The 23,670-nt window shown below is 24.4% G+C and overlaps 1 protein-coding gene across 1 annotated transcript in view; it reads left to right on the top strand.

Moving 5' to 3' along the window:
* LOC117168908 (E3 ubiquitin-protein ligase MIB2) overlaps positions 1-23,670 on the top strand; it is a 56,390-nt gene that overhangs the window by 14,008 nt on the left and 18,712 nt on the right. The window contains exons 4-9 of the mRNA XM_033354847.1: positions 222-610; positions 5,452-5,664; positions 5,754-5,916; positions 10,881-11,154; positions 17,998-18,309; positions 22,928-23,288. Coding sequence (XP_033210738.1) covers positions 222-610; positions 5,452-5,664; positions 5,754-5,916; positions 10,881-11,154; positions 17,998-18,309; positions 22,928-23,288 — 1,712 coding nt within the window. The remainder of the gene's footprint in view (positions 1-221; positions 611-5,451; positions 5,665-5,753; positions 5,917-10,880; positions 11,155-17,997; positions 18,310-22,927; positions 23,289-23,670) is intronic.

Here is a 23,670-nt window from a genome sequence, read left to right as displayed (position 1 = left end):
GTTAGTGGAACCCAACCGTGTGAATAATTAAAAACTGAAAATGGTTTAATAATTGATTTAAAATTAATTAATCATTTTACCCATTTTAGCAATTGCTGGAAAAGGGGTCTTTATGCAATTTTTTTTATCAATGGCCTTAATTAAACTTGTTAGTGTCCCACCGTGTGAATAATTAAAAACTGAAAAATTGTTTAATACTTGATTGAAAATTAATTAATCAGGGAAGACTGGCAGAGTGATGGACATCCGAGGGTGGGATAATGAAAGTAGTAGATCCGTGGCGACCGTATCGTGGTCAACAGGAACAACGAATGTATATCGAGTTGGATACAAAGGATGTGTGGATCTTTGTTACGTCGAGGAAGCAAACGCTGGTACTTATTACAAGGAACATTTGCCACTTTTGGGACAGCCAGTTGCCACTGTTACTTGTAGCGTGAGTAATTCTGTTTCGAATGGCGAAGCAGCTTCCGCGGATGATCCTGGACCGAGGCATTTGACTTTCCATGTGGGCGACAAAGTCAAAGTAATGAAGGATATCAATACTCTTAAAGAAATGCAAGAAGGCCATGGTGGTTGGAATCCACGCATGGCTGATTATATAGGAAAGGTAATTAATCATACTCAGCAAATACGTATATTTGGAAAAAGAATCTATATGATTTCAGACTTGAAAGCCTTAAAAGTTCCAAAAACAGGAGAAAAGTGTAATTTTTGACGAAAATAGGGGAATAAATTCTTTTGAATAAAATTAATGTTTAGATTGATATTAATATTTTTGTCTTGATAGATATTTAGATGGATAGATGGAATTCAATATGAAACGTTTAATATTTCAAGTCGGAATATATTTAATTTTCGACAGAGGAATCGAATTTTCAATAAAAAAAATTAATTATGCACCAAAAAATATAAATTTTCAATGAGAGTTGTATATAGAATAAATTCGTATGTTTAAGCAGACTTTTAAACACAAAAGATGCATTTTTAACAAAATATGTTATTTTTAATCAAGAAAAATATTTTTTTAACCAAATAGTTGGATTTAAAAAAATAATAATAATTTTAGACCAAGCAGTTGAAAAGACAAAACGACGACTTTTTTTAGAAGACAGTTGAATTTTCAACTGAGAACTTTTCTATCAAATAAATGAGATTTTTTCAATAGAAAAAGACGAGTTTTTAATCTAGAAAACAAATTTTCAACATAACCATCGAATTTTCAACATATACAAATTAATTTTGAACCAAATGATCGAATGTTCAAACAAAAATTAAATTTTAACCAAGAATAGTTGCATTTTCAACCAAAAACTTGACATTTAAACCAAAAAACATTTCAATTTTAAATAAAAAACCTTAAATTCAACCTAAAAAATTAATTTGAATGAATTAAATTGAATTTTTAATCCATAGTTCGAATTTTAAACAAAACAGATCAATTTTCGACTTGAAAAATGATTTTTTAATCAAATAGTAGACTTTAAAAGAATTAATTAAATTTTCAACAAAATATATACCTGTTTAACTAAATAGGTGAATTTTCAAATGACCAAGAAAATTTTTCCACCAAAAATAGATTAATTGATATTTCAACCAAAAAATTTGAATTTTAAATAAAAAACTGTTGAGGGGAACCTTAAAAGATTAATGTTCAACCAAAATTTCGAATATTAAAACAAAATAATTAGATTATTAGTACAACCTACAAGGATGTATGTTCAACGAAATGATTAAAGTTTCAACAAAAAAAGATATATTTTCTTCCAAATAGTTGAATTTTCAAATTGTAAATATAAGTTTCTAACCAAAAATAGATAAATTGATATTTGAACTAAAAATGTAATTTAATTAAAAATTTTAAAAAGCAGTTAAATTCGACCAGAAAGGTGATTTTTTCAACAAAAACGATTATAGATGATATTTAAATCAGAAAAATTTTTTTGATTCAATATTGAAACAAATTTCAACCAAAATATTCAATTTACAAGACAAAAAGATAAATTTTCTATAAAACAGTTGATTTTTCCACTCAAAAATATGAATTTTCAATCAAAAAAAGTTTATTTTCAACCAACTATTTGAATTTTTAAACAAAATGGAAGTTAAGTTTTCAGTGAAAAAAAAACAATTAGTTTTAAACTAAAATAAAATGAATTTTAGTAAAATAGTTCAACTTTCAAACGAGTAGCTTAAATTTAAAAAAATATAAAACATTATGAATCCTAAACAAAAATGTAATAGTTTTGTTCTCAACTAGAAACGATCAATTTTCAGTCAAAAATGGCATCATGAAATTTTTAGTTGATAAAATTAATTCTGAAAAAAGAAATTTCAAGAAAATTGTTGAATACTCAACCTAAATATATTAATTTTACACAAAATATTTGAATTTTCAACCAATACTTGGATTTTCAACCTAAAATTATGTATTTTCAATCTAAAAGGATTTATTTTTAACCAAATAGTTTAAGTTTCAACTAAAAAAGATCAATTTTCAACCAAAAATGAAATGGTTGATGTGTCAAACATAACAAATTTCAATGTTTAAACAAAAACAGTTGAATTTCAGCAAATAGTTAAATTTTCAACTAAAAACGATTAATTTTCAACCAAGAATGGAATAGTTCAATTTTCAACCCAATAAAATGAATTTTTAACAAAATAGTGAAATTTTTAACAAATAAAATACATTTTTAATAAATTAGTTCAACTTTTAACTAAGTTATTGAATTTTCGACGAAAAAAGTTTAATTCTCAACGAAAAATGTAATAGTTGAGTTTTCAACTAAAATTTATCAACATTCAACCAAAAATAGAATAGTTAAATTTTTAGTAAAGAAAATTAATTTTCAACCATAGAAAAAGTGTATTTTCAACAAAATATTTAAATATTCAAACAAATTTCAAAATTTCAAAAAAAATGATTAACTCCAAGCGAAAAATGTAATAGTTTTTTTCACTATTAGAAACGATCAATTTTCAGTCGAAAATGGCATAATGAAATTTTTAGTCGAGAAAATTAATTTTGAAAAAAGAAATTTCAAGGAAATTGTTGAGTACTCAACCTAAATATATTAATTTTACACAAAATATTTGCATTTTCAAGCAATACGTGGATTTTCAACCTAAAATTATGTATTTTCAATCGAAAATGATTTATTTTTAACCAAAAAGTTTTATTTTCAACTAAAAAAGATCAATTTTAAACAAAAAATGGAATAGTTGATATTTCAAACAAAGAATTATTAATTTTCAACCAAGAATGGAATAATTCAATTTTCAAGCAAAGAAACGAATTTTTAACAAAATAGTGCAATTTTGAACCAATAAAATACATTTTTAACAAAGTAGTTGAACTTTTATCTATAAAAGGTAATAGTTGAGTTTTCAACTAAAATTTATCAACATTCAACCAAAATTAGAATAGTTAAATTTTTATTAAAGAAAATTAATTTTCAAGCAGAGACAAAGTGTATTTTCAACAAAATAGTTAAATATTCAACCAAATATTGGATTTTTTTAAGGAAATAGTTGACTTCTAAACCAAAATGTAATAATAAACTATGTAATTAAAAGCAACTTTTAACTAAAATAGCCGGATTTTCTTATTATAGTGTTTTTGATACTTTATGTAATAAAAAGTGAACAAAAACGATTTGAAATATGTTCAAAATTTAAGGATTTTCACGATAAAACATAAGCGGTTTCAATTTGAAAGTCTTAGTCAATAAACAAATGTGAACGTGTGACTGAAAGTTTAAAAACTATTTTCAACTTAAAAATAACTTCATAATAATATATTCTTAATTAAAGGATTTTATTAAATTGAAAATATTGTTTCAGTCTAAAATATTTCATTTTTAACTCATTCAATTTTAAATTTTTAATTAAAAAAAAAGGTTAATTATTGAATATTTAGCAATGTTTGATTTTTGATTTAAGACAAGTAAATTGAAACCAAATATTTAAAAGTAAAGAATCCCTAACTGAATTTTTTGACATAGAAAGCCTGGAATCGTTAAAATTTCGAAGATCCTTTAAATTTGAATTTTTGATGCATAATTTACAAATGAATATTTGTAGAAAAAAATTTGAGTAATTTTAAGAGATATTTAGGAGTTTTAAACAGATTAAAAATTATCATCAAAATTTTAGAGTTTTTTTAAAATCTTCTAGAATCTTTTTTGAAATTAAAAAAAAAATGTTTGAAAAACTTTTTTAATATTCTCGTAAAATAATGTTTCAAAATGAAAAGTTATTTTTAATTTTCCTAGGAATCTTAAGAAAATGTTTTTATTCTTTTGAAGCCTTTCATAATTCTTGAAAAGAATCTAATTTTTTTGTTTAAAATCTGCGAAAATCTACATTTTTTTATATTCGGCTATCATTTCAAGTTTTACATTAAGTTTAAATCTTTTCAAAACGTCTACACATCTCTTAAAATTACTCAAATTTCGCATACAAATAATAAATGTTCAATTTTTATTTATACATCCAAATTGTAAAGAAATTTTCTAAAATTTGCAGGAATTTCTGAAAATTGTAGAAAAGATTAATTTAATTCTGACAGATATTTAGAAGTTCTGAAAAAAATTCCAAAATAATTTTTAATTTAAAACAACTTCTGGATTTCTCAAAATTTTGAATTTTCCCAAGGATGTTTAAACTGTTTAAAAAGAAAATAATTGAATTTCTAATTTAAGAAGTGCTCAGTTAAAATTTTTGCAATTTTCCAATATGTAATGTTTCTAGCTTAAAATTCCTTAAAATTATATAATTTTGAACATTTTAAAATTCATTGATTGATTTTTTAATTTAGAGCATTGAAAATGATAACGTGGATTTATATTTTTTACATTAAAAAATGTTAGTACCTTTAATCTTATACTCGTAAATTATTAAGCATTTGAATACAAAATATTCTAATTAAAAATTTTTTAATTTTGAAAGTTCAAAATTTAACATTTCCACTTTGAGTACTTTCATTTGCAGCTCAGTTTTTATTACCTCAAGTGGACATTTTTTTAGCTTTAGTGTTCCATTTTTTAAATTTAATAACCGTGAAAAATGTTTTCAAACAGGGAAAAAATTGGGAAACGACCAGGAATTTATTCCTTCGATTAAAACGGCCACCCTGTTTTAGATTCTATTAATTCAGTTCCAGTTTAAACGGGAAAAAAACACGAGAAAAAGGCTAAGTTTCTTGAAAAGAGGGAACAAAGAGGAACTGTTTAAAGGAGAATAGGGGAAAGAGTGTAAAATCTGAGATTAGAATTAATGTTATAATAGAAATTATTCCAAATTTATTTCCAATATTTATATCACCTAAGTGTCTGAAGAGAGCGAGAGCTTTTTCCATTTTTGGTCCGCACACGAAAACGTTCATTCACCTCGAACGGCAATTCCTTAACGAGAATTTAATTTGTATTGGAAATATTTGTATTCTAGGTTGGAACAGTGCATCGCATCACCGATAAAGGTGATATCCGAGTTCAATACGAGGGCTGTAACAATAGATGGACATTCCATCCAGCTGCCTTGACAAAAGTTATGACTAGGGATAATTTCTCTGTCGGTGATATAGTTAGAATAAAAAGTGATTTGGTAGCCGTAAGAAATTTTCAGCGCGGCCACGGAGAGTGGATAGATGTAATGAGGACTGTAAGTACCAGAATTTTAATCTAAAAACAATTATTAATAATAAAAAAGGGAAAGGAGTCCAAAATCTAATACAAAAAATGGTCTTTTAGGCGCTTGGTAAAACCGGTAAAGTTATAAAAATTTACCCTGATGGCGATATGAGGGTAGCATTAGAAGGGCACATTTGGACCTTTAATCCCATGAGTGTAACTCTGGTTACTTCGAATTCAGAAGTAGGAAGTGGAGCTGCGGCTGATGAAAATCGAGAGAGAGGTTTGTAATCAAATTCACAGAGTTCGCGATCTGTTCGGGTTCGAGTTTTGTCTTATTTTAGTATTTTTATTTTTGCTTTATTTAATGAATCAAATATAGATTTTCTTATACAAATTATTGATCAAAGTTTATAATTTATTTTTAAAATAAAGTAAAAGAGTAAGTCATCCAATTTGAAGAAAAAAATTTAATATTCTAATTACTGGTCACTCTTTTATTGTAGTTCTGAGTTTTAGAAACATAATATTATTGTCTACTGAAAAAAAACTCAAAGTACGTGTTTTGATATAATGCGCTCTATTTTTTTCATTAAATAGTAGAATTTTCAACTAATAAAGATACATTTTCAAAAAAAATTAGGTAGTTCAATATTCCACCAAAATCATGAGTTTTTAAATATGAAGATTGAATTTCTACTAGAAAGGCAAATTTTCAATTAAGTACGCAAATTTATAATTAAACATTTAAAGTTCTAACTGAAAAAAGTAAATTTTTTATTTAAAAAAATTGAATTTTCAAACAAAAAAGTAAACATTATCAACCAAATGTGAAATAAATTTTCTGTTTAAAACATTAAATTTCAGCTAAAAAAAAAGTGAATTTTCTAACAGAATAGTTGAATTTTCAGCTATAGAGATATGTTTTCAACTAAAGTAATAAATCTGCAACCAAAAATATTACTTTTCAAGGAAAAATCGGATAGTTGGTATCCCAACCAAAAAGATTTTTATATTAAATAAAAAACAAAATTTTAACAAAAAAGATAAATCATAAATGAAAAATTCAATTTTTAAGTTCAAAATTTAATTTTCAAACAAAAAAAAAGGAAAATGTCAATAAAATAGTTAAATTTTCAACCAAAAATTTCAATAAAGTACACACATTTTTAATTAAATATTTAAAGTTCCAACTAAAAAGGGTAAATTTTCCACTAAAAAAACGAACAAATTTGCAACAAAAGAAATGAATTTTCAATTTAAACATTTTCAACCAACAATTGAATGTGTCAATTTTCCTTTAAAGCATTAAATTTCAACAACAAAATGTGAATTCCGTAATAAATTTGATGAATTTTCAGCCACAGAGATGAATTTTCAACTAAAGTAATGAATTTTCAACCAAAAATATTACTTTTTAACAAATTTGTATAACTTTGAACTAAAAAAGATTAATTTTAAAAACAAAAATGGATTAGTTTAATTTTATATTAAATGTCAACTAAAATAAAAATCGAATTTTTCAATAGGATAGTTGAATTTTCAGCCATCGAGATTAATTTTCAACGAAAAATTTAATAATTGATATCCCAACCTAAAAAGATTTTAATATGAAATAAAATACAGTTCAATTAAAAACATAACGCGTATTTTTAATAAAGTTCCTCATTTTTAAGTTAAAAAATTAATATAAATAAAATAGTTAAATTTCTATCGAAATAAATGAATTTGCTACTAAAAATTGTATAAACCAAAAATGACATAATTCAATTTTCAACCAAAATGATGAGTTTGCAGACAAGAAGATTATGTTTATAACAGAAAAGCAAACATTTTAACTAAAGGGGTAAATTTTCGACTAAAAAATAAAACGAATTTTCAACAAAATGTATAAAATTTCAACTAAAAAAATTAATTTTCAACCAAAAAATGCAAAATGAAACCTCCAAGAATATATACACTTTGCTACAAAAGTAATAGATTTTCAACTAAAAATGGAAGTCAAATTTTCTCTTAAAGAAATTAATTTTCAACAACGAAAAAAGCAATTTTTTAAATAGAATAATTGAATTTTCAGCTATGGATTAAATTAAATACTCAATCTTTAAGTTCATAAATTAATTTTTTTAAAGTTCAATAAAGTAGTTAAATTGTCATCAAAGGAAATGAATTTGCTTCTTAAAAAAAGTTAGTAACCATAAGTGATATACTTTAATTTTCAGGAAAAAATAATTTTGAACCAAAAAAAGGGGGGGTTGGAACAAAATATTTAAATGTTTAACCAAAAAGATTACACTTTTTAACCAAAAGGGATGAATTCTCAAAAAAGAAGATTAATTTTGTACCAGAAATTCGAGTTTTTAACTAAAAAAAATAATTTTGAACTGAAAAATATATATTTAACAAAGTTTGCAACTAATTTTGTAACTGAAAAAATATTGTAACTAACGAAATGAATTTTTGAATTAAAATAACTGGATTAGCAAACAAGAAAAATAATTTTATAAAAAAAAAAAGTCAATTTTTAAACACATAGTGGAATTTTCATTTTTAACTAAAAAGAACAATTTTCACGAAAAAAAGAGGAATTTTTATGAACTAGGTAAATTTTCAACCGAAAAATTATTTTTTTACCAAAAAGATTAATTGTTAAGCATCAAAATTAATTTCCAATGAAATATATTAATTTGTATCCAAAATTTCTATTTATAAAGTAAAAGATTCGAATTGTAAACAAAAAATGGACATTTAAGTTGTCACTTAATCAATTTTTCACGAAAAAAATACAGCTTCAACAAAGAAAGTAAAATGTAATAGTTGATATTTCAACCAAAAAATATTTTAAACTAAAAGCCGTTTAATTCAGCCAAAAAGAACGAATTTGTAACAAATGATGTAATTTTTAAAATAAAAGAAGATCAATTTTGAATACAAAATATAAAAAAAAAACATTTTCAACCAAAAAGAAGAAACTTCAACTGATACAATTTTAATTAAAAAACAGTTAAATTTAACCAAAAATGGAATAGTAAAAGTTTGAAATAAAAAATTATATTTTTGACAATAAAGTTCAATTTGCAACAAAAGAATTGAATTTTAGACTAAAAAGCAAGCATTTTTCGACAAAAAATGGAATAATTAAATTATCTTTTAAAATATTTATTTTTAACAAAAAAAAAACCGATTTTTTTTTTATAGAATAGTTGAATTTTTACCCATAGAGATGAATTTTCAAGAAAAGTAATGAATCTTCAACGAACAAAATAATTAATTTTCAGCAATCTGGTATAACTTTAACTAAAAAAAAGATTATTTTTAAACAAAAAATTGAATAGTTGATATTCAAACCAAAAAAGAATGTATATATTTTTAATATTAGTTTAAAAAAAGTTAAATATATGCAAAAAAGACGAACTTGAAATGAAATTCTTAATTTTTCCGTTAAAAAATTAATTTTAAATAAAAAGTGTCTATAATAAATTATACAGTCAAATGTTCATCGAAATAAATAAACTTTCAATAAAAGAAATTGTAACCAAAAATAAAATAGTTCAATTTTCAGTTAAAAACATAAGTTCGAACCAAAAAAGAAGCTTTGAAGAAAATATTAAAATTTTAAACCAAAAATAATAAATTTTCTACCAAAAAGTCGAATTTTCAACTTTGAAAATTAATTTTTTAATCGAAAACAAATTTTTTAACAAAGTAGTAAAATTTTGAACAAACTAATTACATTTTTAACCAATGTAAATTAATTTACAAACAAGAAGAATGATTTTCTGAAAAAGAGTCCATTTTTAAACACATGATTGAATTTTCAACTAAAAAGTTCAATTTTCAAGAAAATAAAAACGAGTTTTTAAAAAATTAGATCAATTTTCAACCGAAAAATAATTTTTCAACCAAAAATATGAATTGTGAAGCACTAAGATTAATTTTCAACTAAAAGAGACGAATTTTCATCCAAATGGTTCATTTTTGAACTAAACGAGGCGAATTTTAAACAAAAAATGAACGGTTAAATTTTCACGCAATCAATTTTTTACGAAAAAAAAAAATTGTTTTGCATCAAAATATAAAATTAAAATAAATAAATTTTCAAAAAAAAATTACTTTGCAGCAAAGTAGTATAAATTTTAATATTAAAGGTTAAGTTTCTAATAGAAAGGCGAATTTTCAATAAAATACACACATTTTTAATTAAATATTTAAAGTAAAATTAAAATAGTTTAATTTTACCAAAAAAGACGAACTTGGAGTGAAATACTTAATTTTTCAATTAAAAAAAGTCATGAAAAAAAATTTATATTTCAAATTAAACAGTTAAGTTTTCATTGAAAGGAATTAATTTGCAATTGAAAAAAATTGTAATCACCAATAATAGTTCAATTTTCAGCTGAGAACATAATTTCGAATAAAAAAAGGAGGTTTAAACAAAATACTTAAATTTTTAAACAAAAATAATGAATTTTCAACAATAACAAAACCGAATTTTTAACCGAAAACAAATTGTGTAAAGCAAAATTATTTTATTTATTTATTTTATTATTTTTCAACCAAATTAGATGTATTTTCAATCAAATACATGAATTTCCACCCACATGGTTAATTTTTAAAGCAAAAGAGGCGAATTTTTAACCAAAAATGGCAAGTTAAATTTTCAGTGAATCAATTTTTAACGAACAAAACTGATTTTTATCAAAATAGCTTATTTTCAACGAAAGAGATGAATCTTCAACAAACAGCGTACAATTTAATTGTTGATATTTCAACAACAACAAAATCTTAAATTAAAAGCCTTTAAATTTAACCAAAAAAGGTCGAATTTTAAACAAATCATGTAGTTTTTCAAATAAAATAAGGCAAATTTTCTACCAAAGGGAAAAAGTTGTAATCGAAAATGGTTGAATTAAAAAAAAATAAATAAGACGATTTCTCTCCATAGCAGTTTTTTATTTTTTTATCAGAAAATAAATTTTTTTTTTTGGTATCTTTTCTGTAAAAATATAAAAATTTTGAAAGATCTGACACTTTGACCCTTTTTTTATGAATGATCTACAAAATGTTGTCAATAATTTGTATATAAAAAGTTTATTTATCATAAATTAAATTTGAATTTTCGCATAACTCAAACCCGAAGAGATCGCGCACTCAAGTGGCTTTGTAAAATTATTTTGCAAAATCTAGACTATCAGTTTTATCTTCGTCATCCTGAAAAGCACAATTTTGAATCTTGATGATTTTCAGTTTCCAATGACGAATCTGACAGTGATGTCGAGAAATTATTACGGGAGACAGTCAGAGGAGAATCGCCGGTAGCTGCTGTTCGCGAATTTTTGCGAAAGCACCCTGACAGGGTGGACGCGCGAGCAGGCGGTCCGGGTGGAGGAAAAAAGACTTGTTTGCAAGTGGCTGCTCATCAGGGTCAGCGGGAATTGTGCATTCTTCTCTTGGATGCTGGTGCTTCCCTTCACGCCGCTGACGAAGATGGAGACACGCCTCTGCATTATGCAGCTTTTGGGTAAAACTCCTCACATTTCAAAATTTTACATTTATAATACTCCAGGCCTTGGATTCATTTAAAAAAAAAAAAATAGTGGCAAATAGTAGTAAAAAATTTTGAAAAATAATGATTATTGGGAATGGTTAAACTGCGATACGCCACCTGTTGACACAAATACGAACTAGAATGAACAGGTACGATTTGAAAGTTGTACATTAATTTTTTTAATTTTTTGGGTACTAAAAAGTAAGTCTTTATCGGAAACAAAGGGGTGTATATTGAATTTACATATTATAAAGTGAAGAAACATATTTTTTTAGAGAAATATCTGTCCAACTGTGATTTCCATCCTTTTTTAAAAAAATGTTCAGTTGATTCGAAATCAGTTCTCGATTTTAGAATTTTCAGTTTCTAACGTTTAAAATCATGTAAACTATTTCAATTGAAAAGTCTTATTAGTTAAACAAATTCAAACGCCCGATTGAAACTTTATCAACTATTTCCAATTTTAAAATAACTTCAAAATAATATATTCATAAACAAAGGCTTTTATTAAATTTCAAATATTATTTCAGTCTAAAATATTCAATTTTTAAACCATTGAATTAAAAATTTTTTAATTAAGAAAAATAAGAATTACTTTATATTTGGAAATATCTGACTGTTCATATAAATTCCAGGGTGGCCGGAAAACCCGGGAAATGACCGGGAATTTTCTGAGACCGGAGAAAACCGGGAAATGAGAGTGAATTTATTTCTTGATCGGGAATTTTACAAATTTCCAGAAGAAAAATGCAGTCTTGAAGACTTAAACAATTAAAAATTAAAAACTTTTAAATTTGCAAATTTTGGGTAAAAACAGTTTAATTTTATAAACTGTAAATATAAATAAATAATTTTTAAAATGTATCTGTACTTTAAGTATTAAAAAGTGAACAATAATTAATTTGATAAAACGATTGTAAATCCGTTGAAAGTTAAAGAATTTTGAGATTCGTAATTAATTCATAATTAAAGGCTTTTATATTTAAAATATTTTTTCAGTCTAAATTATTCCATTTTTAACCCATTTAAATTAAAAAAATTTGATTAAGAGAAAGAATAATTATTCAATATTTAGCAATATTTGACTTATATTTTAAAACGACTAAATTGAAGCCAAATATTTAAAAGTTAAGAATTTAAAACTTAAATGTTTGACATAAAAAGCTTTGAATTGTTAAATTTTCGAACAGCTTTTCGCATTTTAATGTTGCAATTTTTAGTGTTCTACTAAATAAAATGTTTAATTTGTAAGAAAATTTTTTAGATTTTGATGTATAAATAATGATTGAACACGTATTATTTTTAGAAAAATTTGAGTAATTATTCTTAAAAATTAAAGAAAAGTCCTTAAATTCTTCCTGGATCGTTTTTAATAATATTGGAATTCTCTTAAAATCGTTTTGAATATTCTGTTAAAATAATTTTTCAAAATGAAGAATCCTTTTCAATTGTCCTAGGAAATTTAAGAAATGTTTTTATTCGTTTGGAACCTTTCACAATTCTTAAAAAGCCTCTAAATTTTTTGTAAACTGCAAAAATCTACATTTTGTTTTAAATTAGGTTGTAAATATTTGCACCGAAAATTCGTTACGTATAACCAAATTTTTTCAGTAAACACACTTCGTTAAAATTATTTGAAATCATTTCAAGTTCTCAATTAATTTTAATCTTTTTTAAACTTCTCAATATCTCTTAAAATTACTCTAATTGTTTCTAAAAATAATAAGTGTTCAATCGTTATTTAGAAATCCAAATTTTAAGGACATTTTGTTTAATTCGCAGGATTTTCTAAATTTTGTAGGACAAATACAATTAATTTTCAATTTTATTGAGAATTTTTGAAAAAATTTCAAAAATTAAGTTAAGTTTGACAAAATTTAAAGCTACTTCTAGATTTCTCAAGATTTTGAAATACAATTTTAAAGATTTTCAAAGATGCTTAAACTATTTAAAATGAAAATAATTTAAATTCTAATTTAAGAACTTTTAAGTTGAAAAAAATGTAAATTTTAAAATATTTATTGGCCTAAAATAACTGAATAATATAGTTTTGACCATTTTCAAAGTTCATTGATTTATTTTTTAATTTACAGTATTGAAAATGTTAACCTATATTTATATTTTTGGAACTTAATCTAAATCTTTGAACTCTATAATTTATTAATGTTAAAAATTCTGAATTTTGCAGTATAAATTAATTAAACTTGATTTTTTAAATTTTATTGACCGGGAAAAATATTTGTGAACCGGGAAATGATCGGGAATTTTGTTTTTTGATTGAAACGGTCACCCTGAAAATCTGTAATTATAGTTAAATATCAAAAACTAAATTTTAATTGTTCTATTTAAAAAAATTTCATTTGTGAGTCAAATTTTTGAACTTTTATGTATCAATAACAATAACGTATTATTCTTGATAAAATTCAAGGAAGTTGCAGAAATATTTAGAGGTTTTGAAAAATTTGAAAATGAAAATTCGCCTCGTCTTAAAAATGTAACTACTTTGTTGAAAATCAATTTTTAAACTATTTTTGAACTATTTTTGTTGAAAATTTATGTATTTTGTTAAAAAATCGACTTTTTTGGTAAAAATTGATTTTTTCTTCGAAAGCTAATCTTCTTGTTTAAAAATTCTTTAGTTGAAAATTTTACTATTTTGTGGACCATTTTTTGTTTATTCAAAATTTATTTATTCTATTTTTGGATCAAATTGCTGTTTTTTAATTGGAAATTCAAATATTTGTTTGAAAATTCGTCTTTTTTGGGAGAAAATTAATTTCCTTAGTTTTTTTAATATTCAACTATTTGTTTGAAACTTCATCTTTTTTGGGAAAAAACATATTCCTGGTTGAAAATTCAATTATTCTAGTTGTAGATTCATCATTAATTAATCAAAATTAATTTCTTAAACTCAAAATTTAAACTCTTTTTTTGAAAATTAATTTTTTTTTTTGAAGTTTTATTGTAATTAAAAATTCATTTTTTTGGTTAAAAAAATGAGCTATTTGACTGTTAAATGGTAGTTTTTATTTTTCAATTAATTTTTTATTTAAATTCATGTTTTTTCTGGAAAATTCGCCTTTTTTTATAGAAAACTAATCTTATTGGTTGAAAAATCATCTTTTCAGTAGGTATAGAATTCATCAACTCCAGTTGAAAATTCATCATTTTAGATGAACATGTATCTAGTTTGTTTGGAAACTTTGAAATATGTAAATTTGTCTTTTTAAATTGACAATTAACTTATTTCGTTCAAAATTCACGTATATTGTTAAACAATCGACTTTTTTGATAGAAAATGAATTTTTTCTCTGAAAGCTAATCTCTTTGTTTAAAAATTCTTCTTTTTCGATAAAAATTCAAGTATTCCAGTTAAAAAGTCATAATGTTGGTTGAGAATTCATCTTTTATAATAGAAATAAATTTACTTAGTTGAAAAATAAACTTTCGTTGAAAACTAAGACTGGGGAAAGACCGGGAATTGAATTGAAACCCCGGGAATTTACTTGTGATTGTAGCAAAATTCAAATGTTTATTATTTTACTCTTTATTATTTTATTTATTTTCTGTCAATTTAGAAAAGTGATTTTACTTGGGAGAGAAGAATGAAGTTTAAAAAATCCCTGTTACAAGTTGAAATTCGTTATAATTTAAAAGTTCCTTCTTTAAAAGCTCAGAAAAAGAAAGTACTTCAAGTAGTTTTTAGAGTAAAAGTATTATTTCGAAAAGGAAATATTTTTGAATCATAATATGAATTTTTTTCACATTTTTCGTTGGGAATTTACCTTTTTTTTGTAAATTCAACTATTTGCGGTTAAAATCCAAACTCTTGTTAAAAATTGATTTTTTTATTGGAAGATTCATCATTTGAAAATTCAACTTTAAAAAAAATATAACTACTTTGCTGAAACTCAACTTTTTAGCCAAAAATGTAACTATTCCATTTTTGGTTGAAATTTGATCTTTTTTGGGTCAATATGAAACTGTTTGGTTGAAAATTCATATTTTTTATTTAAAATTTTTTTTTTTTTAAATCATGTAATGTTTTTTTTTTGTATAAAATTAATCTTATTGGTTGAAAATTTATCTTTTTGGTAGGTATAAAATTCAACTATTGCAGTTGGGGATTTATTTTAGTTGAAAATTTTTCAGTTTGGTTGAAAGTTAAAAAAACTACTTTTTTGGTAAAAAATCGACTTTTTTGGTAGAACATAATTTTTTTCTTTTAATATAACTACTTTGTTAAAAAATCAATTCTTCATCTAAAAATTTAACTATTGCAGTAGAACATTTAACTATATTTTGGTTTCAAAATTGACCGTTTCTAGTTCAAATTACAACAATTTGGATGTAAATTTGTCTTTTTAAATTGAAAATTAATTTATTTCGCTGAACATTCACTTCTTTTGTTAAAAAATTGACTTTTGATAGAACATGATTTTTTCTTAGAAAGCTAATCTCCTTGTTTAAACATTTTTCTTTTTGGTTGAAAATTTAACTTTTCCAGTTAATTATTTATCATTTTTAGTTAAAAATTCATCTTTTAGGTAAAAAATAATTTAACTATTCTTCTAAAAATCCAATTTTTTTGGTTAGGAATTAAATTATTAACTGAAAATTCAACTATTCTAGGTTCGGTTGAAACTTGATCTTTTCTGGTTGAATATTCAACTATTTGGTTGAAAATTGAAATTTTTATTTAAAAATTAAATTATTTTTTTTATTACATGTAGTGCCTTTTTGGAATTTTTTTATTGAATATTCATCATTTTAATTAAAAATTTATTTCTTTGGTTGAAAAATGAGCTATTTCATTAAAAACTTGTTTTGTCTGTAGATGAAAAGAAATTTTGTTACCGAAAATTTGACTATTTAATATTCCATAATTTTAGTTGAAAACATGCTTTGGAATTCTCTGAAATCAATTAAAATCCTTTGAGATCCTTTAGAATTTTTAAAATCTTTAAAATCTCTTGAAATTTTTTGAAATTTTTTAATCTGTTGATATTTTTTAAAATATTTAAACAAATTTGTAATCATCTGAAATCCATTCCATTCCATCACAAATTTAAAAATTTGACATCCTCGGAAACCAAACAAAAGTTCTTGAAACTCTTAAAAATCCTGGAAATTCTCTTAAATCAATTAAAATCCTTGAAAACCTCTTTTAATCTCTTAAGATCTTTAAAATCTCTTGCAATTTTAGAAATACCATCACATTTTTAGGAAATTTTTTTCATCTCTTAAAATTTTTTAAAAGCCAAAACATCTTTCAAATCCTTCGAGATCCATTCATATTTTTTACATTTTTTAAATCCTGGCATATGATCTAAAATCGCGTAGGTGTGGAAAAAATCCCTTAAATTATCTTGAAATTTATAATGTCTCAATAAATAAAACCCCTTAAATCTGTTAAAATTCTTTGAAAACACTTAAAATTGGTTAAAATCCTTGAAATCTCGTGGAATTTTAGAAATGCCTTGAAATGTTTTGGAAATTTTTGAAATCACTTAAATCCCTTGAAATTTTTTTTATTCTGTTAACATTTTTCTAAATACCCTACAATTTTTAATATCCTCTGGAATCTATTTTAATATTTTTTACACATTTTAAATCCTTGGAGATCCTGAAAAATCGAAAATTTCTGGTAAAAAATCACTTGAAATTCCTAATATCTCTTAAAATTTATTCAAAACCGAAATCATATGAAATTAGATGAAAATTCTTTAAATCTCTTAAAATGATCTGGAATTCTCTGACATTAATTGAAACTCTTTAAAACCTCTCGGAATTGGTTAAAATCTTATAAATCTCTTGAAATTTTTGAAATTATCCTAAAATATTTTGAAATCCTCCGAAATCCAAACAAATTTTTTACGTACATTATCTTATTATTTGTAATATCTCTTAAAATTTGTTTAGAAATTTCGAAATAAAAAAAAATACTCTAAAAGCAGCATTCAGAAATGCTTTTAAAAGTTTGAGAAATTTGTTAAATATTTAAAATCCCTTGAAATTGATAAAACTTTTTAAAACTCTTAAAATTTCAGGAAATTATCTTAAATCAATTAAAATCCATTAAACCCTTGTGAAATTATTGAAACCCCTTGAAATCATATAATCATGAAATTTTTTTAAATGACTGATTTTTGAGATGGCTGATATGTGATTTTAGCCAATTAGTGAAGAAGTTTGAAAATATGTTTTTAAATCTTTAAAATCCCTTCAAATTTGTAAAAATATCGTACAATTTTGACAATTCTCTGAAATCCATTCCAATTTTTTATATACATTCTCTTATAGATTTTAATATATCTTAAAATTTGTTTCAAAATTTTGAAATAAAATAAAATACTCTAAAAGCAGAATTCAGAAATGCGTTCAAATATTTTAGAATTTTTTAAATCTTTAAAATCCCTTGGAATTGATTAAACTTCTCGAAACTCTTAAAATTCCTGGAAGTTCTCTGACATCAATTAAAAATCCTTTAAAATGCTCTGAAATTTTATGAAATCTTTCAAATTTCTTCAATTTTTTTGTAAAAAAATTTGAAATCCCTTGAAATCATACAATGTTGAAAGTTTTTGAAATGTCCAATTTTTGAGCTGTCCGATATGTGATTTTAGCCAACCAGTGAAGAAGTTTAAAAATCTCTTTAATTTTTTTAAATTTCCGATTTTTAGATGACCGATTAATGATTTTAGCCAATCAGTGAAGAAGTTTGAAAAAATATTTGAAGGCAAATTCCGAGGCCTGAAGGTCTAATTTAAATGCTAGCTAATTTATCTTCTTTTTTTTTTGCTTATTTCTGAACAGTGATCAGCCGGAAATAATGGAATTGCTCCTGGCTCGAGGTGCGCCTATAAATGTGGTAAATAATGGAAAATGTAGTTCTCTGCATGTGGCAGTGAACAAACAACAGGCACAATGCGTTCACACTTTATTGCGACATGGCTGTGATGTAAATCTTCAAGATTCGTACGGAGATACCGCATTGCACGACGCAATTGGAAAGGATGCGCTTGATATTATAGATGCTCTCTGTGCCTGTGAGAGATTGGATTTCACGCTTCGAAATAAGCGGGGATTTAATGTTTTGCACCATGCGGCACTTAAGGGAAATGCCTAGTAAGTAGCTAGTATTAGTTTGAAGAAAATCTCGGCGGTCGTTTTAATCGAGGAAAAAAATTCCCACCTTTTTTCCGGTTCACAAAAATGAAATTAGATAATTTTGACTCTTATAACCAAGTTTCTTTTTTTTTTAATTTAAATTGATCGAAACTGAATCACAATTTAGAGCAGTCAAAGTTAATGTCTATTAAATTTAAAAGATTTTAAAACTGAAGCTTAACTAATGTTTCATTCCGAAGTTTTAATAACACTTTCCAATTGAAATTTAAAAAATTAAATGCCGTTGAAGTGTTAAATTTTTCAATTTTTAACATTTATAAATTGAAAAGTTCAAAGATTTGTGAATAATAAATCAATAAAAATGGGTTTTAAAAAATTGGCATCTTCCAATTCTGAAAAATAATTAGTAAAAATGTATCCCTTCGAGCTGGATATAAATTTTAAAAATAAATAAAAATTGATCTTCTTCCAATTTAGAAAAAATTGAATTTCGAAATTTCCTTACTTTCAACTCGATGAAAATCTTTAAAGCAAGAAAAAATCCTCTTCCAATTCAGGAAAAATTTAATTTTTAAACTTCGTCTCTTCCAAATCGATAAAAATGTTTTTTAAAAAAATTCTCTTCCAATTTAGAATAAATTCAATTTCGAAATTTTCTCCTTTCCAACTCGATATAAATCTTAAAAATAAATAAAAATTTTTCCTCTTCCCATTCATAAAAAATTTAATTTCGAAATTTCCTCCCTTCCAATTCGACAAAAATCTTAAAAGCAAAAAAAAATTCTTTTCCAATTCAGGAAAAATTTACTTTTGAAATTCCGTCTCTTTCAAGTCCTTAAAATTGTTTTTAAAAAAATTCTCTTCCAGTTTAGAATAAAATGAATTTCGAAATTTCCTCCCTTCCAACTCAAGTAAAATCTTTAAAGCAAAAAAAAAATCCTCTTCCAATTCAGGAAAATTTAATTTTAAAATTTCGTCATTTACAACTCGATAAAAATGTATTAAAACAAAATTCTCATCCAATTTAGAATGAATTGAATTTCGAAATTTTCTCCCTTCCAACTCGATATAAATCTTAAAAATAAATAAAAAATGTTCCTCTTGAAATTTTGAAAAAATTGAATTTCAAAATTTCCTCTTTTCCAACTCAATAAAAATCTTAAAAGCAACAAAAAAATCCTTTTCCAATTCAGGAAAAATTTAATTTTGAAATTTCGTCTCTTCCAATTTAATAAAAATGTTTTCAAAAAAATTCTCTTCCAATTTAGAATGTATAGATTAAAATTCATATTTTTTGTTTAATATTCAACTATTTGGTTAAAAGTTAAACTCTTTTGTTGAAAATTCATCTTGTTTGTTGAAATGATTTTCTTAGACTTTACATTTTACTAATCCAGTTGAATATTCCATCACTTTAGTTGAAAATTCTTATTTTTGGTTGAAAATTACTTTTTCAAACTAAAAATGTATTAATCTTCTTGGTTAAAAATTCATCTGCTAAAAAATCGCTTTTTTGGTTTAATTTAACTGTTAAAATGTAACTATTTTGTTGAAAAAACGTTTTCTTTTCGGTTGAAAATCAATCTTTTTAGTTAGAATTTAACTATTCCAGTTGAAATTTAAATTATTTTGTTGAAAAATTCTTTTTTTTTTTGCTGGAAAATAATTTTCTTACCTGAAAATTTAACTATTCAACTTTTGGTTCAGAATTTATCTTTTTTTTTTATATGAAAATTTATTTCTTTAACAATTCTTCTTTTTTTGTAAAAAATTAATTTTCTTGGTTAAAAATTCAACTTTTCCACTAGAAGATTCATCACTTTAATTGAAAATTTATCAGTTTGGTTGAAAATTTGTCTATTTTGTGGACCATTTTCTTTATTAAAAATTTATTTATTCTATTTTTGGATCAAAATTGATATTTTCTAGTTGAATATTCAACTATTTGGTTGAAAATTCGTTTTTTTGGGGGACAAAATTAATCTCTTAAGTTGAAAATTCAATGATTACAGTCAACGATTCATCATTTTTCTTGAAAATTCATATTTTTGTTCAAAATCTAGAGAAAACTAATCTCCTTGATTAAAAATTGTACTACTTTAGTTAAATATTCATAATTTTAGTTGAAAATTCATATTTTTGGTTGCAAATTTTACTATTTTTTTGAAAATTCAACTATGTGGTTGAAAATTTGTCTTTTTTGGGGAAAAAAATATTTCTGATTGAAAATTAAACTATTTTAGTTGTAGATTCATCATTTTATTTGAAAATTCATCTTGTTGGTTGAAATTAATTTTTTAAACTTAAAATTGTACTAATCCAGTTGAATATTAATCTTTTTGCTTGAAAATTAATTTTTTAAACTAAAAATTTAACAATTTTGTGTTTGTTTGCAAATTTATCATTTCGCGTTTAAAATTCATGTTGTTTTTTTGGAATTTCGTATCTTAAAGATTCATTACTTAAATTGAAAATTCATCACTTTGGTTAAAAATTTAATTATTTTGTGGGAAATTTGTTTGTTTTTTTTTGTTTTTGCAAGGAGTGACCCAAAAACCCCTATTTTTTCGCCCTTTTTCTCGACCTCGTAAATTTGCTTGCAAATTAGTTTAAACAAAAGGTCATGATGATACTTTAAAATAGAGGAAATATGAAAGTGAGCATAGGTTTTATTTCGGCCACATAACGAATGAAACTTAGTAATTGACATTGTCTTCGATATCTCACAAAATTCTATGAGTATCATTTCTCGAACAAATTTTTTCATAGTTTTTGTAATTTTCCGCGCAAATAAATAATGTAAATGAGTATTATTGGTTATTTATGAAAATATCTCTTATTAATCACAACTAATTAATGCTCGAATAAAAGTGCAATAAAAAAATTTCAAAATCTAAAATCTGTAGATTTTCCAGTCTTACCTTTCAGAACTATTGGCTTCTAGATAATTAAAAACTTTTAAAACAAATGAACAATATTTTTGGGTAAAATCTAATAGATGTTAAAAAATAACTATATATAAAAAACAAATTGATGATGCCAACATTTTCTATAATTCTGAATCAGCAAAAAAAAAATCACAGGAACATTGGACTCTTTTGTGCATGATAGAGTTAGCTGATAAGTTTGACTGGTTGTATCTCTTTAAAAAAAAGCTGGGTTTAACTTGAAATTTTTTTTATTTTCAAGTATCACGACAAGCTATTCTTTCAACCAATTTGGCATCAAATTCATGAGGTCGAGAAAAGAGGGGAAAAATAGGGTTTTTCGGGTCACTCTTTAGTTATTTTATTTTTGTATAAAAATTAATCTTTTTTACTTGAAAATTCAACTATTTGGTTGAAAATTCGTCTTTTTTTTTAGAAAATTCAACGATTTCAGTTAAAGATTTATCATTTTTGTTGGAAATTCATATTTTTGTTCAAAGTGTAGAGAAAATTAATTTAGAGAAATTAGTTTAGAGAAAATTAATCTCCTTTTTTGAAACTTGCACTATTCCAGTTTAATATTCATATTTTTATTAGAAAATCCGTATTTTGTTTAAAATTTAGAGAAAATTCATTTAGAGAAATTAATTTAGAGAAAATTAATCTTCTTGTTTGAAAATAGCGCTATTTTAGTTAAATATTCATAATTTTAGTTGAAAATTAATATTTTTGGTTGAAAATTGTACTATTTTTTTGAAAATTCAACTATTTGGTTGAAAATTCGTATTTTTTGGGAGAAAATTAATCTCCTCAGTTGAAAATTCAACGATTACAGTTAAAGAAAAATTACAGTTAAAGAAAAAAAATTCATCATTTTTGTTGAAAATTCATATTTTTGTTCAAAATATAGAGAAAATTAATTTAGAGAAATTAGTTCAGAGAAAATTAATCCTCTTGTTTGAAAATTGCACTATTTCAGTTAAATATTCATAATTTTATTAGATAATTCATATTTTTGTTCAAAATTCAGAGAAAATTAATTTAGAGAAAATTAATCTTATTGTTTGAAAATTGCATTATTTCAGTTAAATATTCATAATTTTTGTTGAAAATTAATTTTTTAAGCTAAAAATTTAACAAATTTAGCAAATTTAGTTATTCTATTTTTGAATGAAAATTCATATTTTTTAGTTGAAAATTCAACTACTTGGTTAAAAATGCACCTTTTTGGTTAAATATTAATTTATTAACCTAAAAATTTAAATATTCAATGTTTCATTAGGGATATATAATTTCTGGTTGAAAATTCATGTATCTTGTTGAAAATATAATATGTTTACTTGAAAACTTAGGAATTTGAACTGTTTTAAATGAAATTCAGTACAGTTTTCTTAAAAAATCTCCGTATTTCCTTTTCCTTATCTCCTTATTTACTTTCAGAAACATTTAAAAAAAAACACTAATTCAGTTTTACATATAAACAGTACTATTTTTTTATTTTGAGTCGATTGTTTAAAACAATACGAAAACCATGAAAAATTATACTCGGAAAAATCTTCACAGATACCGCTAAAAAGGCTGGAAATGTCAGGGAATTTTTTGTCCAGGATTTCAGTAGACAGTGGACACTCTGGTAAATAAAATAAAATTTAAAGAGCTGGTGGTAAATAAATAATGATTAATTATAGTGCCACGGGGAAAGTAGTGGCGAGAGCTCAGCATCTGGTGAACGTGAAAAAGGACGACGGTTTTGCAGCGTTGCACCTTGCGGCCTTGAACGGACACCGGGAAGTTTCGGCGATCCTTCTTTCGCCAACAGGTGGTCGAGCCAATGTCGATTTGCGGAATAATCGACGGCAAACGCCTCTGCATTTGGCGACTTCTCAGGGTCATTGGGCTGTTGCGGAGCTTCTCGTTAGCCACAAAGCAGACATCGCAAGTACTGATGAAGACGGAGACACGGCATTGCATATCGCTATCAAGAAAAGTAGGAATCAACCGACGGCTGTCACTCCGGAAACCTCTAGGGATTCGCCTTTAACTTATGTGGTAAGCTGAAATCAATCGAATAATTAAATATTTCGTTAGGGGCAACCCATAAATTAGCAGCGCATTTTTTTGCCAATTAAAAGTTACGGAAATAAAATTTATTCAAATTGTAACGTTCCAAGTTTAGGATGTCGGTTTTATTGACTGCGGAGAAAACTATTCCAGTTGAAGATTTTTTATTTAATTGTCAAATCATCAGTTTGGTTCAAAATTAATTTCCTTGACTGAAAATGAAACTACGGGGGTAGTTCAATAAGTCCTTAGAATGACCAGCAGATGACACGCGAATCGCTCCAAATCATCTGTTTTCAGTCAGCACCACTCCCGACTAGATATATGGTGCAGTCACAGTCCACATCTTCTGAGTTTACGTGTTTTTATA

Source organism: Belonocnema kinseyi, chromosome 3 (assembly GCF_010883055.1).
Source record: "Belonocnema kinseyi isolate 2016_QV_RU_SX_M_011 chromosome 3, B_treatae_v1, whole genome shotgun sequence".
NCBI classification, from domain to species: Eukaryota; Metazoa; Arthropoda; class Insecta; order Hymenoptera; family Cynipidae; genus Belonocnema; species Belonocnema kinseyi.
Note: the sequence above shows the minus strand (reverse complement) of the source record. Positions and strands in the feature narration are given on the sequence as shown.